Source organism: Mobula birostris, chromosome 22 (assembly GCF_030028105.1).
Source record: "Mobula birostris isolate sMobBir1 chromosome 22, sMobBir1.hap1, whole genome shotgun sequence".
NCBI lineage: Eukaryota > Metazoa > Chordata > Chondrichthyes > Myliobatiformes > Myliobatidae > Mobula > Mobula birostris.
This window is the reverse complement of record NC_092391.1, coordinates 17,463,940-17,485,618: the sequence shown is the minus strand read 5'-3', so window position 1 is coordinate 17,485,618 and position 21,679 is coordinate 17,463,940. Positions and strand designations below refer to the sequence as shown.

The following is a 21,679-nucleotide window of genomic DNA, read 5'->3' as shown; positions in this document are numbered from 1 at the left end:
TGGTAGGTGCCAATAGACTCCTTGCCTTAGATAACAGGATAAGATGCTTTCTAAAGAATAGAGCCTTTTGGCATTTCTTCAAACAAGTGGTTGTAAATTTTAGCATTTTTCAACCGTATTTGTAAGATCAAAACCGATAGAAATTCAGTCACGTGAATTCATTACTGAACAAAATGATTGTCAAAGCTTGACTATGAGAGCTGGTTTAAGAGTCTACATGCCCATTCTTTATATTTTCAACTTCATCTTCTTACTACATTGCATTTTCCTTCATCCCCTTTCCCTGTGTTTTCCCACTGCCACCTAGCTATCTTCATGTGTGCTATGTGTCTAGAATAGGAAAACAACTGTTGATCTATTGTTGGATCTTTCTTTGGCAAACTGCATCATTGCTATATTTAGATTTTCTATGAAATCCTTCTACTGCTGCAGGTGGTTTCCCCTTTATGAGGTCATCTATATAACTATGTCATGGCTTCTGGCTCATTCATCCATAAGCCAGGACTGAGCAATCTCCAGGTGTTGTTGGGTTATCTGTTCCAAAGGTGTGGTTATTCACGTGGGCTTTCTTCTTTATTTTCACATTGATGCCTCAAAATACAGATGGTAAAGTAAATGTAGTGTGTAAATAAGTTCTCAATGCAAAAAGGCACTATTTACTATTTATAAAAAATTCAAAATATATCATTGATTTCATTTTAAAATTCCACACATTTAGCCACCAGTCTTGTTCTTTTTTTGTTGCAATTATGATACTCTCTGACACTGTCCACCAGGAATATTTTGCTGTAACTTTATTAAATATAACTGTGATGACAACTTAATTGCTAACTCGAGTCACCTGAAGTCTCCTGATTTGTTTTGCAAGCTAAGAATGAAAAATAAAACTTACTTTTCTGAACACACTTCTGAATGAGATAGAGGAGAAAAACTTGACTAACCAGTGCCCTTACAAGGGTTTCTTTCTGCTGTGCAAAGCTGAGTATCGTATTTAACTTGGTTGCTGAGTGATTGGTGACTGTTGAACAAAAATATTCTCATGGGCAATATTTTTCAAGATATTAAGATGTTAGATTTCTCCTCTCAAAATTTAAATACTTTATAGTTCTGATATAAGGAGAAAACAGCAATGTGTAATGCTGAAACAGGATATTCTAGCTGGTTATATTATCTGAAAACTTGCCTTACAAAACAGTTTTATGTGTAAATGAAGCAGTTTTATAGTTATAATAGTTGTTATTTGACTATTCTTGTGTTGGATTCCAAACCATGAAGTAATTATGTGAACCAGCATCTGCCTAAATGGCTACAAAATATGGATCAAATGGTTGATTTAATACAAGTATATTTTTTGCAAAACTTACGTGTTGTACAGGGTATCTCAAAGTCTCTCAAGTCTCAACGTACATTTATTATCAAAGAATGTATAAATTATACAACCCTGAGATTTGTTTGCCTACAGGCAGCCCTAAAGCAAGGAACCCAAAAGAACCCAAATTAAAAATTGTTCTCAACTCTCCAAATTGGCTCAGCAATCCAACCTCGCCTGACTCTCGACACCCTGCCTTTCCAGTCTATCTGGGCCAGCACTTAAGTTATCCAAAAAACGGATTGTACCACATTCTGAAATTGCTGTTAAAGTGCATATTATCATGAAAGCCAAAAACTCTAGCATTGTTCGAGAGAAAATGATGAGGGATGTTAGTTTATTTTCTTAACCAAGTCAGGTAGTGAGGAGATATTTTGAAACAAAAGATATTTGAAAATCAAATGATTTATCATGGATAGTGTCCGAGGCAGTGACTTTGAAGGAGGTGATGCTATAGTGTGGTGAGATAAGAAGAAAGTGGGAATAATTTTCAATTGTTCAAGCAAAGTGTATACGTAAAAGCATTCAGTTCAGCCTGAATGCTTGTATTCCACTTGTCAATTAAAAATTATGTGCAGTGAGCCTAAATCAAACTAGGACAAGTATTCACCTTGTGTATCTCTATGAGCTTGTTATATTCTTTGTTTGATTTAACACTGTTTAAATCTTTGTGATAATATAGTGTGCTGTGCTTTGCTCACAAATATTTTGCTGTTTTGGTATTGTGGATTGTGCAGTCTCAGTAAAATAGAATGTAGAACTCACTTTTTTCAAAGTAAATATATATTCCATATAACCATGAAGTTTCCATTGAAGGTTATTAAATGTTTTTGTGTGATAGACAGTACAGCAGAAAACCCAAGAGAATTGATGAAATGATTAATATTTCTTGATTTTAGGACACGCAGTTAGTGATTGAGGCTTTCAAATCTGGATTTGAACAGCCTGGAGATGTTGAATTTGAAGATTTCAGCCAGGCTATGAAACGAACAGTTTCAGAAAGTAGCCTCTCCAATAGCAGATCTGATGGCAAACAGGACAAGTGTGGCAAATCCAAAGGCAAACTCTGGCCTTTCATCAAGAAAAATAAGGTAAAAGCATTCAGTGTCTATGTTTATAAACCTAACAATTAACATCTCTCATTTAATATCTATCATTATTTTGAGAACTTAGTATAATATTCTGTGACTTGTTGTAATGGGGTTGGTGGCTATACTTTGATGAATGGTCTTTGATTTTACTTCAGTTCTTAAATTGTGGTTCTGTTTATTTGTGTTTGCTGTGGTTTGTTATTATTGATTTTTGTTAAAAAGGGCATGTATTTGCTTTCCATGCTCTTGACTAACAAACTAACCATATTTTTCTACATCATGTGCAACAGCATGGTTTTATTCTCCTTTAGTAAACACCTCTTGGCTATAAATTATTTAGACATTGGTCTGTTTTGGAACTTTGTGATTTATTTTCTCATTGGATTTTATGGTAGTTATGCCAGCTTAAAATGTTAATGGTCTTTATTTGATATTCCAATACTACTGTGCATAAAAAATCATTTACTTTATGAGTACATCTGATGAAAACAAATACCTCTTAATTAGCAAAGGAAGCCATTTTATAAATGAATTTTACAAAGCAATAGCATTTCAAAATGTTAAAACATGAAATCTAATAATCTTAAAACCTTGCTCTGGGCCAAAATACGAGGTAATTTTATATATTTAAAAAAACGCATGCAGATTTTATATGGGATTTTGCAGAGTCTCCATGTGGAAAATGTCGAAGTTTGACATAATGTTTATGAGAATCTATAGCGGTTCCTCTGGTAAGACCTCACTCACAGAGATCCAACTTTGCTCAAATTTTCCCATAAATTTTTAAAGGATTTTTCAAGTTAGGAAAGATAGTTATATAAATACAAACCTATTCAGGAGTTCTAGTATAGGGGTAGCAGCTATTTAGTTCAAAAGACAACCTTAAAAAAAACTTTCTATCCCAGCCCACAGCCGTGCTAAGTGTTATACCTATACCTCTTCCCTTAGCACTATTCAAGGCCCAAACAGTCCTTCCCAGTGAAGCAGTCCTTCACATGTGAATTCATTGATGTCTTTTATTGCATTCAGTACTCCTGCTATGCCTCTTCCACATCGGTGCAACCAATACAGATTGGGGGTTGCCTCATTGAATATATTTGCTTCGTCTGCTGTAATAGTCAGGATCTCCTAATGGACATCTACTTTAATTCCACTTCCCTTTCCCACATCGACATGTCTGTCCACAGTCGCCTCCATGACTGAGTTGAGGCTAGACACATGTCAGATGACCAGCACCTCATATTCTACCCTGGTAGTCTCCAGTCTGATAGCAGGAACATTGATTTCTGTAACTCATGGTAACTACCCTCCTGTGTACCCCCTCTGTTTTCCCTTATTCAATTGGCCCCATCACCCCTTCTCTTTCTCCCATACTGCCCTCTTGATCTGTCTGTCACCTACACATTCTTCTCTTTGGTTCTGCTTCTCACCTTCTTCCCTTTATTCCATGGTCCACTGCCCTGTCCTATCAGATTCCATCTTCTTCAACCCTTTGTCACATCCACCTATCACCTCCTACCTTCTTGCATTATTTCCAATCTCCCCTTTCCCTACCTTCCCGTCTTCCCTCCTCACCTGGACCCACCTATCAGTTGCCAGCTTTTACTCCACTCCTCCCCCCTTGCCTTCTATACTGACCTGCTCTCTTTCACCACTCCCTCCCATGAAGGCCCTTGACCCAAAATGTGCACTATTTACACTTTTTATTTCCTTTCATAGATTCTGCCTGATCTGCTGAGTTTCTCCAGCATTTGGTGTGTTTACATCTAACATCCCTGCAGTAATCAAATAAACGCTGTCGTCTTTAACAACTCAGGCTGCTGGTTCACAGCTGGAGGTCACTTAAGAGGTTTACTTCGGAAATTGACAAGACACACTCTTCTATTGACACTTGTAAAATAATTTATCAGACAGTGATACTTCAAGGCCATTCAAACAAAGGATTGGGTGTGGGGCATTTTCTCTCTGTGCCTTTTTACACAGAGGACGAGAATAAATGTTCACGTTAATTAACCCTTATTGAAAGTGTAAACTGACGTGTCAGAAATGTACAGACAGAAATGAAATACTTACGTAACCCAGGGATTGCTTTTATAATCATTATTGTACAAATAATGCATACATTTTCACATTGGCTTTTGAATGTTTTAAATTGTAGCATCCCTTGGACATTAAGAATCAATCAATACAATGTAAATCTTCAGTCAAATGATGAAGAAGCACAATGCTTCAGTTTGATCCTGGAAACATTGAGTTTCAGTTTTATTCTGTTATTTATCATATGATCTGTTTTTAGTTATTTGAGCTATGTACAGCTCATCTTCCCTTTTCACCAATGGCATACACAATAGGAATATAGCCAAGCTCTTTGCATCTTATCCACACTTCAGCTCTAAGTTAAATGAATCTTTGTGGACTTGTTTGCCCCTACTATCAGTTAATTGGTCTTACCAGAAATGTACATCACAGATTCAAGCCACACAGCCCTGTATGACAGCGTTGATGCTTAAGTTATATTGAGACTTTCTTCTACCATCCTCACTGGACTTCAGCAACATAGCTATTTATCTTGTGTCCTTTTAAATATATGGATGCAATTTGCTTATCATAGTATATTCTTCATAAAGGTATTTCTCCTGAATTCATTGTTGGATTTATTGGAGTCTCTGTCCTCTTATTTGTGTTTCGAAATGACCACAATTAATTCACCCACCAGTTTCTTCTTAACAATTTCAATTCCAGTATTATCATTGTAAATCTTATTTTCTACCTCTCCAGGTATCATTTTTCTATAGAGGTAGGGTCTCTGCAGAGTATTCCAAATTTTGTCTAATAGATGTCCTGTTAACTTCAAGATAACACCTCTGCTTTTCATTACTGCCCTTCTGGAAACTTATTCCAACCTTATCTTTGCCTTTTAATTACCTTATTAAGCTGTTATGCCTTTTGATGATTTGTGTTCTTGAACCCCATTTAAATCCTTCCTTTCCAAGGACTAAGTGGCCTAGTTCTTCCTCCCAACAAAAAACAAGGATTTGAAGATGAGAAGCCAAATTTGAATCAGTTACCATCATGCTAACACATGCTACAGTCATTGATATTTTAAAGCAGCTCAAACAGATTAAAATAATTAAAAAATAAGAAAAGGACCTGGTGCTGGAAGCCCAAGAAGAGTTTATTCGTAATTTTAAAATAGCTTCAACAAACAAATACCTCTCAATTTAAACCAGAGGGGTCCACAGACCCCTTGTTCATGGTATTGGTCCATGACATAAAAAATATTGGGAAACCCTGATTTAAACACTCAATTTTGACAAGTAACTAAAAATATAGAAGTTGGGCTTTTTTCTTTGAATAGGATTTGTAATTGAGACACACAAAATATAGATATTGGTAACTGAAGGTAATTAGATACCATATGAAATGTTACAGAAGCAGGTCGTGTCCATTAGCAAAGAGAATTTTTCACCCAGAAATTTATGAGAGTCTGAAAGGATGGTAAAGCTAGAAATCCTGGCATTGAAAAGTATTTGGTTAAGCACTTGATATACCATAACCTATATAATTAGTTCAACAACACACAAAATGGTGGAGGAACTCAGCAGGAATGGTCGCATCTATGGAAAAAGTACAGTCGATGTTTCAGGTGGAAGTCCTTTGGCAGGACTCATATATGATTAGTTAACAAGAACATGGAAATGGAATTGAACTAAGCATTTCTTTCTCAGGAGTCAAGCAATGGGCTCAGTCTGCTATGCCACAAATGACAATTCTATATGAGAAAGATTTAAAGATCTAGATGATGGATATTTAACCTTAACTAAAAAACTAAGTGAGCAAATCAAGCTCATCACGCAGTGACGTTATTCTGTTGGGTTGAGAACTAAAAGCACCAGGGGTTGACTTAAATGCTAAACTGATATACTGTACGTAACCAATTTATATGGCTCAAACTCCAAATTAAGATAATGTGGCTTATCAGCGAATAAGAGCAGTTTCCTCAATTAGCTTTTGAAGATGATCACATTGAAGAGTATCAGGAAGCCATCAATGAGGGAGAGGTGACAAATGATTCCAAACACAACTTTTATCACTTTATTTTTGGTATCGTTGAAAAGTGTTCCTTCTTAACGTTTTTCTCGGCTTCTCTGTATTGCATTGAACCAACAGTCCCTGAATTTTACATTTTCTGCATAATTAAGTCATTTGCAAAACTTGCTCTTCAGTTAGAGGATTGGTTAAGTTAATGCAGGCATATAGCAATTATGTTCAACCATGAAGATTCTCTAATTATTTTTATTTGCGCATATTTAAAATTACAGCCAAGTGTGTATATATAAGGTTCTTTATACTGCTCCCAGTTGATCACTTGATACGATCCATAATGTCACTTGTTCTTTTATTACCAAGGATCCAGCTATCTGAATTTTCTAATGCCCAATCCAAGCTATATTGTGTGAGTGCTTTAAAAACAGCAAAGAAAGATTATGGTATTAAATCCCATTTAGATTTGTTAGCTTTGAAATTTATTTCAACTGGACTCGAAGGATGTTAATGTCACGGTTCTAGATGTTCATCATCATATAAATAGATTCTAGAATTTAAAAAAAAGCTTTTGAATGCCCAGTGAGGCCATCGGGCCATCGGGCCATCAGTTGCTTGTTCTTTATCTTTATATCTCAGATTTACATTTAGGTAATTGTCTTTTATTTGAAATTTTTAAAAAAACATGCTGGCATATCTACAGAATAATATTTCAATAGTTAAAATGTGCATGAATCAATTTTTGCATGTGCTTTCTGTCAATATTGTTTCTTCAGTTCTTCCATTGTTTGTCTCAGATGCATATTATCAGCAATTGTTTTAATCTTTTATTTATCTTTGTTTGTAATGCCATAGCTTAATTTTTGTGTGCATTTTGTGTTCTTATTTCTGTTCGCTTTTTTCTTTTTTATTTTTCCCTTTTTACATCCATCTCTTACTCGTAGCTTATGTCCCTTTTGACATCTCCTCATCAGCCCCCTCCTCCTCCTCCTTCCTCTTCCACACCTTCTGCTGTTCCAAATGGCCCTCAGTCTCCCAAGCAGCAAAAAGAGCCCCTCTCTCACCGCCTGAACGAATTTATGACCTCCAAACCTAAAATCCACTGTTTCAGGAGCCTAAAGCGGGGGGTAAGTTTTATTTCATCTTTTTGTAGTTATTTGTTGTACTTTGCACTTCCTCCTTAAAGTTTGTCTATGAAAGGTTGTCCATGTACGTATTTGCTGAAATTGTAGAGCACTTTGCAGCTAGCAAGTTGCCTCTTATTCTTCTTAAAGGTTGTAGAAATGCAACTTAAATTTTGAAATACTATTCAGAAGAGTTTCTAAAATATTTAATAGTTATAAATCCAAGTAAATAATTTTATTTTATGCAGGGAATTACAATGAACTGGAATGAGGCACTGTCTCAAAGCTTAGTAGAAGTGGTTTCAGTAGGAACTTTAAAAGTGGAATTATGTGACTTTCAATAGAAACGAAAGTCTAGAATTGTGACAACAGATCAGGGACTAATTGATAGGCATTTCAGTGACTGAGAAAATGAGCCAAATGGCTTTAATATTTAAGCATTTAATTGGTGTAGTGTTGGGGTAAAACTAATAATCATCATCAACCTTTAAAGAGAAGTTCTCCAGGAGCAGTCGATTTGAGCTAGGTCTCTTCAAAGTTTTTTTAAGCTGGCCTTATCCTCAAAATAAGTTATTAAGGTCTGCTTTAATTGTCCTTATTATGATAGAATGGAAAGGTTTAATCAAAACACAGAATCTCCACTCTCACTTAGTTTTAAGTATTCTTCGTTGGAAAGCAGGTTTTGCCGTGTTTACTATGGACACTGTTCTAATTTTGAATGTATCTTGTGGTCAAATAGCCTGCAAAGATTTGCAGCTTTCACTTGAATTTTAAATGTGAATCTTGAGTAAACTAACAGTGGGTCTGTGTCTTTTCCAGAATGAGTTCATATTTTCAAGACTGTGAAAATTATTACAAAGCCCCTTAAAATTATTTTATAAGAAGTATGTTGGTTGTCTTAATAATTGCCAGAAATAACTTAAATTATTTTGTACAAGACCAAAATACAAAGTACTTAGAGGGGAATTGCAACATCTCAGTCACATGTATTTGTTGGAAATTTAAATCCTCTCTGTTTGTTCCAGAAGGATTACTTCCAATAACAAATGGTAGCATGATATGCATCTATTTTAAACATCATCTTTAGGATATTTTGTATTCACTTGCAGTGGCCTAGAAATTTTTTTTTGTGCTTTATCCATAATTAGCACTTTCAGATAAGTATATGCTTATTAATTTTTGTGTGTCCTGCCTGCTGGATCTATAGACTGCACTGGTACACTTGGAAAGGTGCTTTCTTGTGGAAGGGTTAAAATGGGCATATTAAGGGAAGATTAAAGGAAATGGTATTTTGAAAACTTAGGTTGCATTTCATCTTTCTCCAAAGGAAGTTTAGGACAAAAGTTTAGAGTTTCAAAGAAAGTAAAAGAGCAAAAGATAATACATCTTCCAAACAACCAACTAATTTAGTTAATGACATCAGTATATTTACAAATACAAATTGTTGTAAGTTCATTTGTTTCTTGAAAGCAACCATATATTAAAAAAATTGAACGTGGCTTCAATAATGAAGAAGTAGATTTAAAAGGAAGTTGGATGTTTTGAAAATAATCAACCATTTGGAATAAAATATTAGTTAATTGACTGTTCATTAAAAATTAAAAATACAGACGTCCTTTGAAATGTGTCCTAAGCTACCTTCAAAATACTAATGTTTGAAATGTATGAGCTTTATGTATCTATGGAATTCAACTGCGCACAGCAGAAAACTATATTTTTATTATACATTCCTTGTTTGCTTTTACACATTCTACATTGCATAAATAATGAGGTTTTAGTATTTTTAAAATGTGAATATGTTGATTAGAATATTTCAAAAACTTGTAATTACTTCAGAGTCACTGGGAAATTCACAAAAGGTATAAACAATTTCCTCAATCAAGGGTCTACAACATGGTTTGTAAAAAAAAATCTTCAAAATGGTCCTGCTATATTGTCAATATGTCATTAGCTTGTTCGTCATTTGAAAACTGCAGTGGCATAGGTACTTTTATTTAGCCCATTATATGGGTTAGTTTGGAATTTTTTTAAAAATAGCCCTTATGAAATGGCCTTCTGCAGAGCAGAAAATAACAAAAATCTGAACCCGCTCCAATCAATGGGGATGTACACTTATACAGCAATTTTACAAACTGAAATACCTCAAGGACCTACGCACGGCTTAGGAAGTGTTAGGGCAGATGACCAAGAACCAAAGAGGAGATTTGATAAGCATCATAAAGAGGGTAAGGAGAATTGGGACGTTTTGGTTGTGAACTCAAGGTTCGTGAATTAATCACTGAAGACACAGCTACTAATAGTGGAGCAACTAAACTTGGGATGATGAAAAACTGATATGAGAGGACCATGGATATTTTGGAGGGTTTGATGAGATCACAGAATTAGGGAAGGATTATAGAGAAATTTGAAAGGGATACAATGTTTAAAGTTAAGACTTGTTAACCGAGAATCAACATAATATGGCAGTTAAAAGAACTTTCTTCAGGTTAAGGCACAAATAGCAGAATTATGGATGTTCAAAGTTATAGAAAGAAAAAGGTGAGTGATGTTGACCAGGAGTCTGCTAGAATGGACATCTGGAGACGTAAAGGCATGGACAAGGCTTTCAGCAGTAGATAAGTTGAGATAACAGCAGAACTGGGATGTTGAAGGGATGGAAGCAGATGGTGATAGTCTTAACTTGGTTATCTCAAGGACAAATATGACAGTGGGTTAGAAACTATCCTGCTTGTCAAGTATGTTTTAAAAAAATCTTGTCGTTAGAGAGTGGAGATTGTGACAGGTGATTTTGGAAGGAATTTCTGTCCATCTTGCTCAGAATTGTCAGACAAGTAATCTTACAATTTGGAGACAGTGGTGTTGTTAAGGTGGAGTTGATTGTTGTCAGCCTGCAAGCAAAACCTATGCTGTGTTTATGGTTGACGCCAAGGGATCTCATTTAGAGGAGCCAAGGAAAGCTCTGTTGGGGCTAGGAAAGGGAGATCATAAAGACAATCCAGAATGAGTCAAGCATCAGTCCACTTGGAATGGGCTGTGATGGTAAAATATGGGACGAATGTTGTCCTGAAGGATTTTTCATTTAATTTATGGTAAGCTCAGGGAAACCATATCAGTGATGTCATAATTACAAGGGGACAAATGATCTCTTGGGTAAGTGTATTTTGTCAGTTGGACTTGATTCCTGTCTGGATTAGGCTGCTTGCATTTGCTCAGTTCCAATTCAACATGGTTCGCTAACTGTATGGTGTTATCATCTGAAGGTTTTAGTCCTTTAATGTTTCTGTTCACTCTTTCAATAATTATAAAAACCTTGTGGAAGCAATGACCATGGAGATCAAAGATAATTAGCTGCTCTGCCCCCTTTGCCCTAAAAATTTTTGTAGAATTTTTAATCGCAGTTGCAACAGGACAGATTAATATGATGTCTGCCCAACCTGATTGCTGTAGGATGTTGAGGTACAATCTTGGCTGTAAAATTAGGCTTGCAGTTCATTAATGGCCCATCGCCACTACATGCATTTGCTAGTTTCCCTTTACGCAAGGTTAAAATGTGATAATATGAAAGGAACAGTGATTTGAGCTAATATTTCTATGATCAGAGAATATACCATTAAACATTTCGATGTACCCTGATAATCTAAGTTTTGCTTCAAACCTGCTTTCTATCAGTAAGCAGTGTCTCATCAAACTTAGCTAATTCAGAATACTAATTCTATTCCTGACCTTGATCATATTTGAAAGGGTAAGATTATGGTTCAGTTCCAAAATCCCTTTCACATTGGATAAAAGGTACAAAGCTAAACCTCTGTTTGGCCCTTCCTCTGGTAAACCAATCAAATTCAGTTAAACTTAGCCTAAAGAACATCTCTGTAATATGAACAAGCCACTGAAAAGCAATAACCTTGATTGAGGAAATCCTGTACTAAGGCCTACCCTATATTTTGTAGCTTTTACCCTATAAACATTATAGCAGGTAAAAGCTAGTTTTGAATTGCTGGCTGTTAACGTGGTTGTATTCTTTTCCACAAATGCACACCCCAGCCTCGGTCTTTCTATTGTCACAAAGAACTGATGAAGAGGACATTAGGGAAACCTACTTATGCATATGAGGCGAGGGAATTTGTTGTAAGTCCATGTATGGTGATTTCCCATACACTCAGTTACTAGCCCCACTTACACAAGCAATTAAATCATACTTTTGACCTCTTCTGAACTACTCTGCATGTGTTAATTAATAAGCTTAGAAATCATAGAGACATAACAAACAATGTTACGCAAAATAAATAGACTAAAATATATTAAAGGTGTAAGCTAATACGGGCTGAATCGGCTGTAGTATAGAATGTGCCAGAAGTTACATCCACCTTGTCTCTTAAAAGGAAGCTGTTGGTTCCATTTAACAGTGAACTTCACGAAATGTTAATGTTGATCTCATTAGATAATTATTTTATATTTATATATTGAAAACATCTTGTGCAAGTTCAAATTTTTTGGAAAAATTGTAAAGTTAAACAGTTTGTGTAAAACATTGTAACGTTAGGTTGAAAAGTTATTGTCAAGATGTAGTTGGTTTGAAGTCAAATCTGAGATCTGAACTAGTTTCATCAGACTATCCATGTGAAATATTGTACTATAACTGCAATGGAAAAAATATCTAAACACAACTTATTTCTAACAAGACTAAAGTCTGTATCCTTTTTAAAGTGAGCTCCTTAATGCAGACATCAAGTAATTCAGCTTCAGATTCAGATTTATTTACCCACATGTACACCAGAACATACAGTGAAATATATTGTTTGCATTAACAACCAACACACCTAAGGGTGTACTTGGAGGCAGCCTGCAAGTGTCACTACTCATTCCGGCACACCCACTATGCTCAGCTGAACATCAGAGAACACAAAAAAACAGAATATACCAAGCTGCAAAACAATAACAGCAAAACAAAACCTGTTCCTCCCTCCGACTCACCCACGCATGCACATACACAGTTCTCTAACCCCAGGACAGGCTGCCTGCAGCCTCCAGTGGACTCGTGGATTCTCGCAGATAGAACTCTGGAGAAACCATATTTCTGTTATGCAATTTCTAATAGACAACCCTTAAAAATTAAGTTCCTAAGGTCTAGATGTAGAGATCAGACACAGATCTCCATTTAACTTGGATTAATATGTAGCATGTGGAAACCCAAAAAAGCAGAACAAGAAGAATGATTTTCAACAATTAAGAGTTCTCCATTTTGTTTTTTTTTCTGAAGATTATCAACAGCTCAAAGAGTCAGCTATCACCCAAGGATGCAGTCGAACATTTTGAGCATTTAACAGAAGATAAGAAACTTGTCCATCTGTAGTTGCTTTATATTTTTATAATCTACATTCAGCCAGCCAGGTTGGCAATACAACAGTCACACACAGTAGTAAAATACTGAAAATACTACAAACACTCAGAAGGTCATGTAATATGTGTGGAAAGAGAAACACAATTAACAGTTTAGGTTGAAAACTCTTTGTCAGAACTGGAAAAGAAAGAAAATAAGTTACCACCTGGTTGCATTGAGAGAAGGGAAGAGATGGATAATATAAAGGTAGTATCTCTAATAAAGTGGGGTCTGTGTTGACATGGGAATAAGCTGTGAACGAGGTAGTCTGCCAGTGGGTTAATGGGGGCATGTAGAGATAGAGAAGTCGAACAAGGGGACAGAAATGTAGGCAATTAGAGAGCAAGGGCACAATAAATTAATGGATAAGTTCAGAAATATCTACCTCAAAGATATGTTCTCTAGAGGGAGAGCAAAAAGCTAAACCAATGTCACAAATGGACTGGCCAGGTGATGAATAAAGTGGTAGACAGTAGAAAACATACAGTCACTCCTGTAGACTAAACACGGGTGTTAGGCGAAGTGGTCAGCCAATATGCATCATGTATTGTGAACACTGAGTGTAGGACATTAGATTAGAAGAACAGCAAGAACACCGTGAAGAGATAAAAGGATGGGTGTTGTCTGCTGCATGTGCTTAGCAGAAATCAAGGGCCATACCAGGAATTAAAAAGAAAGCAACCCCTTTAAAATGCCGAAGTGAAAGGGGAGAGGCAAGTGTATCTTGACTTTGGATATTTTTGCAAGTGGCAGGAATTGCAGAAGATGATCTGTTGAATGTGAAAGCTGGGGGGTTGGTGTGGATGGCAACAGCCAGGGGGCCTCCATCTTTACCCTGTTTAGGAGGAGAAGATGCAGGAAATACAGGTTGAGTACCTCCTATCAGAAATGCTTGGGGCCAGAAGTGTTTCCAATTTCAGGTTTTGAAATATATAATGAGATAGCTTGGGATCATCATCATTATCGACTCTGAATTTTACGTGCTACCGGTAAGAAGTCTGTCTTACACTTGTTCATCACATACCTCGTGTGTACTGATGCAGCTATTCCACATGTTAGATTTTCATCAGCGACAACCTTGGCAAAGACATCAATGAATTTCTCTGCTGCTTCATAATCAGCAGATATTTTATTGCCACAGATCTCCAAAAAATTTAATGTCATGCCTTTTCTTAAATTTCTGCAAATTTCTCCTGAATATTCACAATTACCTTCAATGTTCAGTTTATCATGATAGATTTTTGCTTGTTTCATAATCAACATACCATTAAGTGGCATATGTTAACTCTGACGCTAACAAATTCACACATTCAATACATGATCGAGATCTTCATTTTTCACTTTATGCGGTGTGTTTCTATTTGTCATTCACTTCTGCTCATTATGTATGTGAGGTCACTTCTCAGAACTGTCTGTGGTGTGCAGAGACCTGCACATCACCTGGGAACCTTCCCAGCACCTTGTGGTTTTCCATTCGTGATGTTAGGCAGCACTCAAAAGATTTTGGATTTAGAGGTTTTCGGATTTTGGAATCTTGAATAAGGGTACTCAACCTGCATATGAGATTTAGTCAAGGGCTCTGACAACTGAGGAGAAGCTATTCAAGCAAGAATGAGTTCAGCCAATAAAAATGGAGGGGCACTTGTTGGCATTGTATTGGAGACAGAGGCCCTCAGACAACCTTGACATGCAGTGGAAGCATAGCATCCCCATGGTAAAAGGAGCTGGTTGAAACTAGAAACTGTCAAAATGGCAGAGAGCAATTAATGCCTGCTGCAGAAGAATTAGTTATCCAATAGCAAGCCTGTTAATGTGTTTTCAGTATTTGAATTTGTATATCATAATCCTTAATTTCAATAATTAATAGTAATTTTATGATAAGAAAAGTATCAAATAGTTGCCAATATTAACTGTCAATTTAGGCATATACATAATCAAAAATTATTTCAAGTCAAACTTTTCCTTTTTTTTACTCAGTTACTCAAAGTTACTCCATTTTTGTTTAATACTAATTTTGATTTCTTAAAAATAAACTTGGTGTATTTAAGTGGTCAGAATAAAGTATGTCTTAATCTGAACCATTAGATTATTGTTGCAGGTAAAACTGAAGTCTCTGTTTATAGACATTATTGCATGAAGTTTTCCAGTTTTAATATGATTAGCATTATTATATGTTTGCATAGTACAGATAAAAATGCATTAAAAACTAAACCTGTAAAAATTATATTCTTGTTTGCAATAAGTCACATCTTCCAGCTATTCAACTTCCTGGAGTTGTATAGCACAGAAATAAACTCTTCAGCCCACCACATTCATACCAAACTTTTTCTCCACACTAAATCCATATCCATCTATATCCTGCCAATTTAAGTAATCACCTCCTATCTCAGTGAGTTCTAGCTATCAACCACTATTTATGTTAAAAGAAACTTTCCCTCAAATCCCTTATTAGAGCTCCTTTTTCTCACTTATGCTCTATGTTTTGATACCCCCAAACAAGGAGAAAAAAGTTCAATCTAGCCTATTTATGCCTATTAAAAATTTATATACCTCCATCAGTCACCTCTCAGCTTCCTACACTCAGGGAAAACATGCCTTGCCAATCCATTTAATCCTTATGACTGAAGTTCTCCAATCCAGACAACATTGTGGAGAATCTCTTCACTTTCCAGTGCAACCACCTTCTTTCTACACTGTGGTTTCTAGAACTACACAAAAAACTCCAAGTGTGATCTAATCTGTGTTTTATCCAGTTGTAATGTATCATCCCAACTTTTATATTATGTACATTGACTTATGAAGGTAAGTATGCAATATGCCTTTTTCTTCACCATGTCTCTCTGTGGTGTCAATTTCAGGAAACTATTTTGCTTGAACTCTAGGGTCTTTCTGTACCTCAACGTTGTTTCACACCCTACCATTTACAGTTTATGTCCTACCCCCAATACCGTTCATTTTAGTGGCTCCACTAACTTTCCATCTGATCTATGATCTGCTGAAGCCTTTCTCACTATCCACAGCAACACTGACCTTTGTGTCATCTGCAAACTTACTATTCATACATCCTACATGAATATTTAACTCATTAATATCTATCACAAACAACAAGGGGACCCAGCACCTATTCCTGTGATACACCACTGGTCACAAACTTCCAATCTGAAAAGCATCTTTTCACCAAGCTAGTTTTGGATATTAGCAGCTTGCCTTGTAACCTCCTGGACTAGAGCACTATACAGGAACATATCTATATGTCATGAGTAGATGTAGGCAACATCTACTGTACCTACCTGTCTTCATCTAAAAAAAACTTAAATCAAATTCCCACACAACCTCTGATCAGCCTCTACCTTTCCAAATGTTTATCAATCTTATTCCTTTTGTTTTTGTCCAATGATTTTAAAGCACTGAAGTAACGTTCTCTGGTGGTTAGCATCTGGCACTCTTTTGCAGTCTGGATTTGATTCCCTGTCAGGGAAGAGTGTTTGTTGTTAATGGGAGGAGTGTGAATGGCTGTGGTCCATTTGCAGGTCGATGAGGTGAGGCAGCACAATAGTTCGGCACAGACCAGATGGATTAAAGGCCCTTCTTTCTGTGCTGTAGTGCTCTATGACTCTAAAGCTCTCTGACCTTAGTTGCCTGCCCTATGTCTGCTATCCTTAAACAATAAACAATATTAACGATCGTGACATCTTTTGGAGTCTCACCCATGGATAATAAAGATACAAAAATCACCATCAGGACTCCAGCTATCTCCTCCCTCACTTTCCATAGCAATCTGGTTTAGATCTTGTGTGACTGGGGTTCTATCAGCTCTAATGCATCCCAAAATATCTAACCCTACCTCCTTAATAATCGCTGTTATCAGTGTATCCCTTCCTGAACTTTTCCATGTCCTCCTTGGTGAATACAGATGATTAGCAGTATCCACGTTGCCCAACTCCATTGATCATCCTATGGGGACTTGCTCTTTCCATCACAGACCTTTTCCTCTTAATCTATTTAGAGAATGTTTAATGATTCTCCTTAATCTTACTTGCCAAGGACACCTCATGAATCATTTTTATCTTTTTAATTTATTTCTTAAGTTCTTTCCTATGTACTCTATATTCAAGAAATTTCCTTGATTCCATTTGCCTATACTTGCAATGTGGTTCCATTTCGTCATCAGACTTGCAATTTCCTCTGTCATCCACTTGTTCCTAATCTTGCTATTTTTGCCTATGATTCTCATTAGAACATGCTGGCTTTTAAGTCTTACTAATTCTTTTTAAAGGCTTCCACCTGTCACCTGTTGTTTACCTGCACGCATTTACTCCAATGCTACTTTTGCTAGGTTCCTTATCTCACCATTGAAATTGGCCTCCCTCCAAATTCAAGGCCTCAAACATCAACATTATCATTTACAATAACTATCTTGAAACTTAAAAAATTATGGTCACTTTTCCTGAAGTGTTCTCTCACCGATACCTCCATCATCTGCCCAGTTTCATTTCCTAAAGTCAAGTACTGCCCCGACTGTAGCAAGTCTCTTTACGAACTCTGGAAAAAAAATCTTTCTTGTATGTGCTGTTCAGCCCTTTGCATTAAGGCAATCCCAGTCTTAGTGAAAATTAAAATCCTCCACTTGTAGAACCCTATTGTTCTTACATCTTTCTATGGTTTGCTTCTCAAATCCATTTCTCTAAGTCTTGCTGACTCTTCACACTTCAATCCAATTTTGATTTTAGAGGACTAAATTAGGAAAATTTACCAAGCCATACAATGTTCAATTATTGACAAAGTTGATGGGCTTTTAATAAAAGTTTAATAAAATGGAATCAACACAATTTTTCACTGTATCTGACACATATGCAGATAGGTAAAATCATGTACAGAAAAGAAGATTACTCACCTCATCAAAGTCGTGTTGATTTTTTAAATCGGATTGCTTCTTTTCAGTCCCATTCCTGAGCTTGTTCCCTAAAACTCTGTGATTTTTTAAAAATGAATTGATTACTATGGATTTTATGACAAAAGATGTTTGTCTTGACTATATTTTTCATCTGTCTTAGTAAGAGGATTTGGGGTTAAAATCAAAACACAACTGTAAATGCTAAAAATCGGAAATAAAAATATAAAAATGCTGCAATTTTACATTCATCAGTCTTGCAGAAAAATCAGTAGGAAGCTTCTTTTGAATACCATATTGGATCTAGTCTATCACATATATGCCCCAAAGTATATTGCTCCACAAGTGCATATTTAACAGTATTTTGATGATATTAGTGATAGCTCTCTCCCTGCTGTAGGACAATTACTCAGTTGTTAAGAAAGAGACTATGTTCCTGTTTTAGTGTAAATAATTTAAATTTCTACATTTTGGTCAAACCAATCCCGAAGGATTCACTTTCTTTTCAAAAAGTTACTAGATTTATTTGTGCGCATACACATATGTGTGTGTTATATTTTACTGTGGTAAAATGACCCTGAGACTGCAGAGTCTATTCCTGGGTAATCTTAGCGTTGATGAGGAGCTCTGAGCTTGGCTGAACAATAGGTAACATGAAATAAAACTGAATCCAAAATATTGAATTGACGAGTGAAGAAAAATGGTCAAATACAGAAGGTCAGTTGGAACACGGTTAATATATTCAAAAACGTATACTCACATTGTGAAATAAATAGACATTTTATAAATGCAAAGAGAGTGCAGAAAGGTAAATGGGCTTTCATTTACTAACTTTTTAATTGCACCAAGAGTACTATAGTTTTTAAAATCTCAGTTAATCAGCCAGGTGATAAGATTGCAGAAACAAGAGCAAGTTTTTGCTCTTCAATTAACAGTTTATTTTAAAATATTTCTAAGTTCTGTAGTAGGAATTTTGTAAATTGGTTCAATGCTCTAAGGATGCAACACAAAATTCAGAGTTTGCCTTTTTTGTGGTATCACTACAGCATTTTCAATGCAGCAGTATTAAATCAAAATACACCACAAACATGATATACCTCTTAAGAATTTGAAGAGGTCTCTAGAGCCAATCTTATTTGTTTAAATGAAGTTATAAATCCAGCTCTAACAAATTACTGTACCAAGGTAAATATTTGTGTAAGTGGGGTTACTGCCTGGAATTCACAATAACACATGGACTTGTTGCTTCATTGTTATGTGTTATTGCATCTTGTGGCTCCAGATCACATCATAATTAGCTGTGAGTAGATGCTTGCTAAACTGTTCTGAGAAGCGTAGTGTATGTAGGCTGAGTACATAAGGCTGTGACTTTTGTTTCCTCATTTTTGGTTGTTGTAAGCTTTTATAAGATAATTTGTGCTTGTTAGGAGATAAACTATTAAAAGAAACTAAATATCCTATATCATTTATTTTTGCAATTGGTGGTTTTATTTAAATGTTTTCATGCAGCTCAAAACTCTATTAAAATGCACATGTGCATATTTTTTAAATGATTCAATGCAATATCGCTGACATACTGCACCATATATGGAGAGAGATAAACTTTCCTATTTCAATAGCTTATACATTTGAAATCTGCGCCTTGGCAGTGTTATAAATCATGGTATTAAATGGAGCAGAGTTGCTTTCTTCCCAGAGGCAAGTGTGGAAAATAAACAAATCACTTTGAAGCCCAGTTGCATATCTTCTCGTAGCCTAGCAGTGGGTGACATAAACTGTGTAGAAGACAATGGAGTATTATGTGGGTACTCTAAAGAGGGCAATAGGGTATAATGGGGAGTCTCCTAAGACAGGGAGAGCAAAATAAGCTTGGAATTAAATATGCATTTGAGAACCTTCATGAATTTTAATCAGTTAATGCAGTGAAATGAAAAAATGGACCTTCAGGCAACATTTTAACTTTGATAACTCAATAAACCTTGTCAATACATTCATTAATTTGAATTTATATATCCAGCCAGCTTTCTGTTTAGTATTCCTCTTTTCAAGGCATTGACACTTTTCTAGAATTAATTGCCTCTGACTAAAGTGAGCACTGAACCTTTTTTGTGAGACAACAACATGCATTGTACAATATCTTTAATGCAACAAAATATTCTGAGTCCCTTCTCAAGGAAGACCATCAAACAAATGTTTGATAAACAAACATAAACAAATGTTTATGCTGAGCCTTCAATTTGAGAAGGTAGTTTGTCTTGGAAGAGTCATTGATAGATTTTTGATTCACAGTGAACATTGGTTAATGATGCAAGCATTTCTCTAAATAATTTATCAACACAAAAGTGAGAAAGCTAATGAACTTGGAGAACATTGCTTGCTTTTGTTGTGATGTTGCATGTATTTGATGTGACCAAATGCAAGAATTGAATTTGCAGAGAAACACTTGGAAGTTCCTGGACCTAGAATGAAACTATATTTCCATATGTTGAGAATACGGTTAGTCCAGATTGTGATGGCAACAATATGTGACTACCTATTCTCATTAGCTTTCCAGTTTCCAAAATGAACTATGCCTATTACACCAGCGTGGCCAGGTGCCAGCATAAATTAGGGTTTCAAGAAAGGAGTGGAAAATAGATAACCCCTTTGCTAATTTTTTGTATTCTATTCATAGCTTTTTATTTATCTTTACACACAAGGAAAAGTTTGGCTATTTAGTCAGTTTCCAATTTTTATTGTGAGGGTGAGTTTTGGAATTTACATTGCCTGTAACTTAATATGAATCTGAGTTTCACTGAATGACGCTCCACAACTAGAATTCCATCAATTAGTTGCATGTTTAGCAAAATGAGTTTTGACAGCTCTCTTGGCAGCCTATGGATGTGTCTTTAATACAATACAGATTGGAATTAAATTCTTCATCTCCTGGTGTTATGATTGTGAGGTTGAAGTGGATTTGGTGTTCATTATAGGTATATTTTCTTCTTCAACAAGTAACACACGCTGATTATTCAGGACAAGATTCCAACACTGCAAATTGCACTTTCTGTGCTAATAGATGCACTGGCTACAAGGCCAATGCCATCAGGATAAATGCCAATGAATGCCCTGTTGACAGGATGGTATCGGTAGGACTTGTAAGGCTTGGGTAGTTGAAAAAGAGTGAAGGTTACCACGAATTTAATTTGGTTTAGATGATGCTGTCACACTGTATGACAATTTGTGTAATGTTGTGCATTATGAAGTAATGTAATTGGCTAAGGTGTTTATTGTTGTGTCAAGCAAATACTATATTTCATTTATGAAAGATAGTGTAGGGATTGAACAAATATTAAGGATCACTGGCAACTGAATTAACTTTTAGGGTTTCATTTTGATCTTGCAGACAGTTCCAGTTCAGTGTTACTCACATTTGCTCCTGAGCCTAGTGTAAATGAGATCTATGGTTTTTAATCAATGTTAGGTAACTTGGACTATTGCTGATAAAACTGAGTAGTATATATCCCATCTAGTCAATTACCCTCTGAAATATAAATGCAGTGGATTCAATCAATTCAATTCAGATTGTATTAGTCCTCCATTTCTGGGGTGGATATATCAGTATGAAGTACTTCATTAAAGAATATGTCTAATGTGAACTGCAGGGTCTCTAATTTGTATGGAAAAGGAATTCTGTCCTATAGAAAACAATGAGATCATCTATGATCAACCATTGTCAGAAAGCTGTGAAGCTGAGCCAAAAGGAAACTGCAATCAGATTTATGGGGTTGAGTGACACTTGCA

At 35.8% G+C, this 21,679-nt stretch overlaps 1 protein-coding gene across 11 annotated transcripts in view; it reads left to right on the top strand.

Moving 5' to 3' along the window:
• The window catches only part of fnbp1b (formin binding protein 1b), a 220,142-nt gene that overhangs the window by 155,055 nt on the left and 43,408 nt on the right, over window positions 1-21,679 (top strand). For 7 of the 11 annotated variants that reach the window (XM_072240164.1, XM_072240166.1, XM_072240162.1 and 4 more), the window contains exons 9-10: window positions 2,269-2,460; window positions 7,449-7,631. In XM_072240164.1, the coding sequence (XP_072096265.1) occupies window positions 2,269-2,460; window positions 7,449-7,631 (375 nt within the window). The remainder of the gene's footprint in view (window positions 1-2,268; window positions 2,461-7,448; window positions 7,632-21,679) is intronic. The other 4 variants (XM_072240165.1, XM_072240170.1, XM_072240171.1 and 1 more) reach the window with 2 other exon arrangements.